Source organism: Halyomorpha halys, unplaced genomic scaffold (genome assembly GCF_000696795.3).
Source record: "Halyomorpha halys isolate HHAL.00 unplaced genomic scaffold, Hhal_1.1 Scaffold985.1, whole genome shotgun sequence".
Lineage (NCBI taxonomy): Eukaryota > Metazoa > Arthropoda > Insecta > Hemiptera > Pentatomidae > Halyomorpha > Halyomorpha halys.
The window spans coordinates 117,299-127,331 of NW_027106112.1; the positions used below are offsets into that span (position 1 = coordinate 117,299).

Here is a 10,033-nt window from a genome sequence, read left to right on the forward strand (position 1 = left end):
TCTTTTCAGACGCCTCGGAGGATTATCAGGGATTGTTAAGGATGAAAGATTAAGAATTAATGGGTTAGGATGGTTAAGGAGTTTGGAATGAAAAGAGGCATATCTGTTTTGGGCCAATTCTGCAACGGATGGGATGTTAAGGTCTTTGTGAATGGGTTTATTTGTAACGTAATAAAGCATAAAGGATTTTACATAGGATTTTGGATTGTAAGGATTGGATGCGGGAGGAATTTGATGGTTTGGTGGAGCCCCAGAGCTCAATTCCATATGACCAAATTGGTCTGATTATCGTGGTGTATACTAATTTTTTATAGTGAATGAAAAGTTTAGAGCGTTTGTCAAGTAAGTGTTGTAGCAATCGGAATCTACCAGCAGTTTCTTGTCGTTTCAGTCTTGTGTGTGGATTCCAAGTAAGTCTCTTGTCAAGATGGGGTCCTAAATATCGAATCTGTTCAACAGCCAGAGGTTTTTTAAAAATTGTATTCAATACATTCTAAGTACTTAAAGTTCTTTTTAAAAATGACATTTCAGTTTGTATTTTTATGATATTAATAACAGAAATTACATGAGTGATAAAAATAATAATAATAATAAATACTCTTACTTTTTCCTCAAGATATTCTCCAGCCGAACAGAGAACGAGTCCAAGGGCGAACAATATCAAAATAAACACTGCAGCAAGAAGCATCACAAATGTATTCTTTCCAAATAACTGTGTGTTTAGAAAATAAATATGTGAGAAATACAGTATATATTTTTAAGAACAATCTAAATAATTTATTAAAGAACCTGTAGGATTAAAAACATGACGAAACAAATTGATAAAGTAAAAATAATTCGACATTGCACGAGAGTTGGCAAAGCGATACTTTGATTTTGCAGATCGTTGAATCTAAAAGAAAAATATATATATATATTTTTTTAATTACTCCAAAAACTGATTAAGGATCTCCCATAGTAAATAATTCAAGTCCAAAACACATCAATTTGGAAATATGATAAAAAACGTTAAACTATTTGAAAGTTTTTTTTGTAATATATATTGAATAAATTCTAAACACAATACAGATAATATAAAAATAAATTAAACGTCTGTAGATATTATTTTGTGCTTATTGAAATATATATTTAATAACTTAACATTAATTTAATATTTTATTGATGAAGATACATTCTGTCTTAAACAGTTTACTTATATTTTTCAGAATACTAAAGAGTCTTTCTGTAAAAGATCAATGACCAAATATTCATTAGTTTCTAGTGATGATTGAAAAAAAAAAAAGAATTTAATAGGTTTCCATACTAAATATTCCTTGTTTTGATGTTCCCTAATTTGTTTAAAATAATCCTAAAAATTTAGTAAAAAATAAAAGTTTTCAAGATAATACCCAGAAAATGGAGTAAAACAAAACAATTTAATATGTACATATTATATTATATTTTTTTTTATTTTAACAACTATTTTTAAATTATAAATCATTTTATATAATATATCTTTCAATATCAGTGATGTGGTTGAGAGAGAAGCATCAATATCATCTGGAGTACCCTGCTCTTTCCTTTACAAGCGGAGAGACAAGGTTGTTCAGGAGATCCCATGACTGAATGCAAATTATAATGAATGTGTTTAAGACATTATTTTACTTTAAATTTAATTTTGTTTCATTTTATTATTTTTTTTTATTTTTATGTTTTTCTATTTATTATTTTGGTATCTATTTGTATTTAATGTATATGTATTGGTATTTGGTATTTAATTTATATATAAATTACACACAGTGAATATAGTGTGAATGTCTTCTATTAGCTGATGTAATCACACAATAAAATTAGTTATTTGAAAAAAGAAAAAAAAGAGAGATCTACAAAATAAGTTTAAACAGATTTGAAATAACAGTGACAGGCCTCTAGAAATCAAAAAGATATCATATTTCAGGAAAACTAAAATTCATAAACAGAGGTAAGCATTTTTAAATCTAGTTTTAAATATTCAGGTGGATATAATTTCTAAATTAGAGGGATTTTGAAAAATAAAGGTAAAACATCATTAACTAATATATTGACTTTATCAAAAAACTTAGAGGAATTGGGAAAAATTATTTTAAAAATATTTTTGGGATGTGTATTTGAGTTTTGGGCAACAGAGATTTCCTATAGGAGTTCCCCAATTAGTGAATACAAAGTTTTTACAAACCTCAGAATTTGGCCATGCTTAAGAATGATCTGATTTAGATTCCAATCAGGTAAAATAGTCGCATTATTATTTTGTCCTATTTGTAATATTCGTAAATATTCTTTTATAATGTTGATTTCAGTAGTTGTGCAGGATACAACATAAAAAATAGTACATTGAAAGGCCACTGTGTTAGGTACACCAAAGGCTAACCACAGATCAGAGAGAAGTGTGTAAATGTAAAAGTTGAAATTTCTTTCTTTTGTGTCGTCCAAATAACCATCGAATGGCAAAGGAACTGTGTAACGTTCTGGATTACCAGTTATAGACCTAACTATATTAACGATAACATGCATGATTGTATAAACAATGCCAAAACAAGTTAAACCATAACTGAAACAATTAGCTATATATTTTACTTTTTCAGTATCTGTTTGAATCAGTTTCTTTTCCCAATGTTCATTGTAACTGCTCAGATTTTTATCACATTGTAAAATAAGCTTTTCCATCATTCTTATTTTACAAAAGTATAATACACTTGTACCGACAACATTAAAACCAAGAGGAATGAAAACGGCAGAAGGAGTCAATAAAAATTTGACACCTTTAAGAAATATTACATTAATCATAAGAAACCAACCGACTACCAGATAAATTAATCTGAATATTTGAAATACAGCAATAAGTGAACCAAATTGGTGGTTTGTGAAATTGATCCATAGACCACCAATTTTCAGTAGGTATACCAGTGACTCTGCGCGTTCTGTATTCATCATGAATGCTAGGACTGCCAGAGCTGTGAATTCAATAGAGCTTAAATAGGATATAATAGGGTCTATTATCTCAACCAGGCGATCAATTTCACACCAAGTTCCACACAGATTCTATTAAACAATTCATCACAGAATGAGACTTGAAATTATAATGTGTAGCAAGAAAAAAGTTTTAGTGAGGAAAGTGAAACTGCTATTTTAACTTGTTTCAAGTAAGTTGAAGGCATTTTAAAATAATAAAATATATTTTTAAAAAATCAATCATCATAGTATGTTATAGGGAAATAAATATTGTTAACTATTTTTATTCTTTTTGACCACAAACCTGACCATCTTCTTCATATTTTAAACTATACTGTCAGTTATTTATGTATATATACTAGGGATTTGATTCAAAAATAGACAATATGAACTCTCAATCATAAATTAAACAGAAATTGTTACACTAAAGATTATATGACTCTTAGCAAATAGTTCATAACATTCTTCTTACAGATTTGAAATAGCAGCTAAATAACCCTAAAAATTGAGAACATTATCATAGTGTAGGAAAATGAGAATTCATAAACAGAAGTAAACATTTTTAAATTTCTCCATATTCAGATCAATACAAATTCTAAATTAGAGGGGTTTTGAAAAAACATATTCAACCAATATATTGACTTTATCAAAAAACTTAGAGGAATATGGAAAATTTTTTTTTAAATATTTTGGATGTATATTTGAATTTTGGACTACAGAAATTTCTTAAATTATTGAAAAGCTGATTCTCATTACTTTTTTTAAATTATACCTTCATGTAAAATTGTTTCAGTATTAATTTCATATTATATTATTAATATTATGATTATTCATAATAAATCAGTTTTTAAAACAGAAAAAAATTAACATAGGGTTTGACTTAAATAAAAAATTAAATAATTTTATAATAAGATTCTCTTATTTGTGTTTATTATTACTCTACTGATCCCTCACATTAAATACTGTCATTAGTTCTACTAATTTTTTAAAGATTTTAATCAACTTGTTAAATAATGTAAACTGTAAAAAAAATAATTGATCATAAAATTTAATGGGAAAAAACTGAAAAATAATCTGGTAATAGAAACATTAACATGTTTGTAGATTGTTAATAGATGGAAATTTGATAGTATTTTTGATATATTTAAAAATTATTATAGGATAGAAATCTGATTGAAAATTGAAGATAAAAAACATAGTTGACACAAATCATGACCATAATAAGTTTTGCCTTCAATGCAAGTTAATGTTAACAAATTTACCATGTTAAAGCAATCATTGCAGTGCTATCTGTAGGTTCATTCAATAAGACTTGAGATTTCAAAAAGATTTGCTAGATAGCAGCATACCTTAATGGTATTTCTTTCTAAACATAATTGAAGGCTAATGTATGAAAATATTGTTATGGACATATAAATCTCGGAAAAATTTAATTTAGTATTTATTTATTCTTATTTAAGACTGAAAACTCAATTTTAAACATCTGTAGACTACCAAAATTTAAGGTTTTGAAAAATTAAACAAGGTGCTTTATAGAAAGGAGTACTCGAATTACTCTTCAAACTAATATCTCTATTTTTCCTAAAATGCCACATAACTCCTTTATACTCTCATATCTTCAATAAAGTTAAATTTCATGGCCAAATAAGATAATGAAGTTTGGATTTTCTTTTAACAGTGCATCCAAACTGATAGTAAGATAAATTAATCTTTTTACTTGGTTTACCTGTTCAAATAGTAGTAAATTTACTGAACTAAACACTTTTGCAATCATATCATATCACTGCTTTGTTTTAATAATGGGGCATATGACAGGAAAAAAAAATATATATACATGATTTTATCTTTAATTGGACTTCCTACAGACTCCTCCATAGCTAGGAAATGTATTGTAAAATTGTATTGTAGTATTGTAAAAAGTAGGAAATGTAGGAATTCCTACAGTAAAATGTAGGAAATGTATTGTAAAAAGTAAAAATTAATCGAATATCAAAAAGTAACCACAGTCAACATAACAATCTACAGAATCTGTTAAATGCAACACAATCAAATAAAAAAATTGTCTCTGTCAGATACTGTGTCTGATTTTTCCTTTAATTTTGAAATATTATGCTTTACATTCATCCCAAAAATAATAAAAATGTTCTTCAAATAATAAGCAAGAATACTAATTTCACCCCGCAATGTAGGTGACTTTGGTACACCCTTTTTTATCATGAATTCCAAGGATGCTGTATTTTTAAATACTTTTTGTAGAATGAATTGTCTGAGCCATTAAAGAAAACAATAATAGGGTAAATAAGAAATATTTTCTTAGTTCAAAAAGTATTTATTTTTCAATGTTACGGCCCACATTGAAACACCTAGAACATAATGTGGGTCCTATAAAAACATGTGGAGCATACCCCAGGAACATCTCACAGGAGATTTCAACATTCCAAGGAACAAATTCACTCACTTTTATCTTGGCCAAACTTGAACAGCTTATCTTGAATGTTAAGTCTCTTTTGGTCTAAATCACTAGGTATTTCTTTACACTACTGACTGTCTGGTAAAAGAGTGAAAGTATGGTCAATTTGAGTAAACAAGTTTGTACCATAAGGTGAAAGTGGTACACAGATGGTGTACTTAAGTCCCCTATAAGAAGCATGAGTTTTGGTATTTAATTAAAGTAAAATCATGAAATAACATTTTCTGCAATCTATAATCGTGATCCACTTCAGAATAAAATTATATACAATGAAAAGTTACTCAGATGAACATTTAACAACCCAAGAGGACTTGGAAACAGAAGTTAGGAAGATAATGTTGAATGTTGTGTTATTGTGAAGTTCCAAAAAAAAAAGATAATTATCGGGAAAAAGAAATTATCAAAATATAGGTACTGCTAGAGAAACCTTTATGCAAACTTTTTCAAGCCTGACAGAACGTTTCAAACACTTGAAAAATGATGCTGTACCATAGTCACCCCAATTGTACCATAGTAAGTGTTAGTATACCCCGCTTTACAGTACATATTAACTTTAAAAAATAAAAATATTGCACAATTAATTTTAAAGCAATGCAATTTAAAGACCTGTTTTGATTGATTGATGAGCATCTAAAAACTGAGTTAATAATAATAATAATATTTTATTTATTCTGGGACGAGTCCCTTTAGAATAATACAGATAAATCAATAGGTGAGGGCTGAGGAGCCTCAGAGAAACATAAACAAAAAATACAAAGAAATATAAACAGTCATAAAAAATAATTATAGGTTACTTTCTCACTTTTATCAGTTCAACAATACAAAACAAAAAAAAAATGAATAAATAAAAAAGAGAAAAGAAAACGGTGTAAAAATAATTAAGAATGATATAATAGTTAACATACGTATTTACAATTATATTAATTTACAATTTTATGGGGTCTGGATGGATAAGAAATGATTGAACAGGCAGAATTTAAAGGTAGGGAAGGTATTAGAGAGACGGATGATGGAAGGGATGGAGTTCCATAAGGATGAGGCTCGAATAAAAAGATCTATCGAAAGCAGCGGTTCGGTGGGCCCTTGTGTATAAATCTGAAGACCGGGAACGGGTATTGCGGGAATGAATAGAGGATTTGAATTGAAGGAGCTAGGAGATGTATGAAGGATGGCGGGATTGTATTACTTGGAAGGTGAAGGATGCCAGGAAATACTTACGACGGTAGGAAGGATAAAGCCACTTCAACTCTGCATAAAAACAGGAAACAGAGGGGTTAATATTCCTTAATTATCAAAAGTTTATTAATATAGGTTTAGAGTTTACCAACTCCACAGTTGTCAGTATGGTATCACTTACTGTTTCAAATCTATCTTCCCTAGCTCAATTAGTAAATCTGTATTTAAGTTTTTTCACTTTAAACATACTAGTTCAGTATATTAAATCACATCATAAGTTTTAGTTCTACAGTCAATCTATAATTTATAAAATCTCTCCTCTAAAAATCTTGATAAAGGAAATTTTAGTCAAACCGATAACAAGTACTTATAATGCCAACTATCATCTGAATCAATGTATGTTGAAGAAAAACAAAAACAGAGAAAATGCATTGAACATAAAAATAACAAAGGAAAAAGTCTACATTTTTCATATGTTCATGGATTTATACACTTATGTACCTAAAGAAAAATATAATTTGAAAAACCTGAGATAATATAATATTTTTCAAATAGAATCAGATTGAATTTGAGGAAAAGTGTAATTAGAAAAAAATAAGTTTATTTAGATTTGAGAAGATGATAATGTAGTAGTAAAAAAGGTTGGTTTGTTTGGCGGATAGTTCATATAGACCATAAAGCACAGTAAGTACAACTTTAATCATAAGTAAGAAATAATTGATTATATTACTCTAGCAGATAATAGTCAGGGAAGCAGTAAATAAACAACAGTTGAAAAACTGTTTAGGTAACAGTACACAAGAGTTCCTCCAATATGATTCCTGGGCTTATATTCACAATGATATATTGTTACAGATTTTAATGTACCTTATTATTATTAAATTATTTGTGCTTTAATTGCATCACTGCTGTTGACTTCTGTCAGTTACACTAGCTCAAAAGTGATGACCAAGCCTACGATTAATCCTTTTCAGTTGAGGCTAGAGATAAATTCACATAAATGAAAATTCAATATAAGGGACTGACAGTAGTGAACTAGAACCACTACTTCAAGTATCCAGACGTATCTGGTCGCATTAAATTTTTTAAAGTTAAGTAAAAACAAAATTTAATAATTGTTATGAAATGAAAAAAGCATTTTAAATTTATTTCACATGCAAAATGATTTCATTAACTGAACACAAACTTAATTATTGTAGTGAATGTGAACTTTTGAATAAATACACACAGGTGACTGATTATAGTTCATTTATATTTTTAATTTACCAAAAATAATAGGAGGCAAAATTGTGAAGGTAATACTCGTAATGCACCAAAAAGTATTCAGGTCTCATTATATAATGTTGAGTAGTTATTCATTTATTTAGAAATAAATTTAAAATAAAATATTTTTCACCAAGATTGGGCCTAAAAATACAAATAAAACTCGATTTTTTCAAATAAGAATGAGAATAGCCATTTGTAAAGTACCTTGAGGTTTATCAATACCACAAGCACACTATTACTCCAGATTTACCAAGAACTGGAAGACCAGCTATTTTGATTTTTCCTTTTATAAATAGAAATTCAAAGCTTGACCTATGTTACTTACTTACAATCTCCATTAACTAATGCAACACTTAGTTGGAGAGTATTCAGTCATAACAAAATCAACAAACCACCATATTATTGATAAATGTAAAGGCCTTGTGAATATTACCAACTGATTTAAGTATATTGCGAACAAATACGATTAATACGTAATTAATGTTTAATAAAGGTTTTACCGGGTTCCCCTTTACTGTTTCGATCTTTTTTATTTCTTTGTAAAAAAAATTATTTTAATTTCTTCTAAGATGAACTTCAAGTATAACAGAACATCATGTACAAAATTGTCATAAGCATGTTGGTTCCTTTAAGTAAACTAAATCCATCGCATGCTACCTTATTATTTTACTGTATAGATATTGAAATAAATAAATAGCAAAAATACTTATGGAGTTTTTATGTGAACTATAGATCTAAATTAATAAACCAAACTGCAGAAAAAACATTTATGACTTCATTCAATGCTAATCAACAAAATAAATCATTCTAATTTAAACTGAACAACTCAGAGATACATTATTTGTACTATCAATGAATAAGCAATGGATTTCACCATAACATACAGGCCATAACTCTCTCTCTCTCTCTCTCTCTATATATATATATATATATATATATACATACCTGATACCAATATTTTTAAATAAATAGTGAAACTAAATAGCCTAAGACATTTAAGCCTGAAATGGCTATAGTAGTCTTATTTATAAACAAAAAGATTCAAATCTCTGGGAGTAAAATGTTTATTTATCCCTGAAATATAACATCATTAAAAAGAGGTATAGAAAATAGACTTGTTTATTCAAGAAAATGCTATGTACAATTATTTTACCTAAAGTCAATTAGGTGCATATTAGTAGATATTTTACTATATACCAAAATTACTATATACGTTTAACACTATATAGAATAAAAACTGGTACCAATATTAGGTGAATATATGACTAGATTGAATGAAGATGGTGATTCCATGTACCAAAGAATCTCTTAACTTTTTAAAAGCAAGGTTTATTTATTTTTTTATTTACTATCACAGAAATAAATTTTTGAATCAGATAAATTGCTTTTTAAGATTTTTCACCCGGGCGCTGCTCATATTCTGGATACCTAGGAAATGTTAAGGGTTGTCCAGGGGGAGCAGAAGTTCCTTTAAACTTCCTCTCAATTTCTGCAGCCTTTGATTCTTTACTCTTCATAAGTTCTAAATTTTTCATGACTTCTTCTTCAGTGGGTGGTGTCTTCCTTCTATATCTTAACCATGATTCCCATTCAGCTGGAAGTCCAGAATCGAATTTGTCCTCATTACCGTCCTTGGGAACAAACCATCTCGCATTTCTCCTGTTAGTATCACTTTTAGGAATCTCGTAATACTGATTCCCCTTGTAATCAGTTCCCATTAAATTGCCACGAAATTGTCTCGGTTTCAGAGAATTTATAAAGTTTTTCACAAGATTCCCCAAAATATCTCTGCTTTTATTAGCCATAATGTAAATATTTCCAGCGAAAAAAATTATGTACAAACCTTCCTAAAGATAACCTAAAGTTGCCTCCCTGTCAACGATAGTGCAAAATATCCAAAGAGGTAATTCTGGATTTACTTCTACATATTTAAAAAATACAGTTATATTCCAAAGAATGGCGTAAACAATTGAAGCATGCGGTCGTAAAGCATGGAAACTAACAAAATGAAAACTTTTAAAATGTAAAAATATTTATTAATTACAATTTTGTACCTTCAACTTGCTGTCACTCACCATAACTTAAAAACGACAATATTCTTTCAAGAAAACAAAATTAAGATAGATGATGTCAGTGTTAACATACATTCCCTAA

At 28.3% G+C, this 10,033-nt stretch overlaps 2 protein-coding genes across 2 annotated transcripts in view; both read right to left on the reverse strand.

Annotated features, from left to right (window-relative positions):
• LOC106687583 (odorant receptor 33c-like) overlaps nt 1-2,949 on the reverse strand; it is a 6,127-nt gene extending 3,178 nt beyond the window's left edge. The window contains exons 1-3 of the mRNA XM_067053637.1: nt 2,195-2,949; nt 790-892; nt 605-712 (exon numbers count right to left, since the gene is read on the reverse strand). Of these exons, the coding sequence (XP_066909738.1) occupies nt 605-712; nt 790-892; nt 2,195-2,949 (966 nt within the window). The remainder of the gene's footprint in view (nt 1-604; nt 713-789; nt 893-2,194) is intronic.
• A 6,033-nt stretch (nt 2,950-8,982) lies between these two features.
• LOC106687579 (NADH dehydrogenase [ubiquinone] 1 alpha subcomplex assembly factor 2) lies at nt 8,983-9,761 on the reverse strand. The gene has a single exon (XM_014431552.3). The coding sequence runs from the start codon at nt 9,682-9,684 to the stop codon at nt 9,268-9,270; it is 417 nt and encodes a 138-aa protein (XP_014287038.1). The 5' UTR covers nt 9,685-9,761; the 3' UTR covers nt 8,983-9,267.
• Nucleotides 9,762-10,033: the final 272 nt, after the last annotated feature.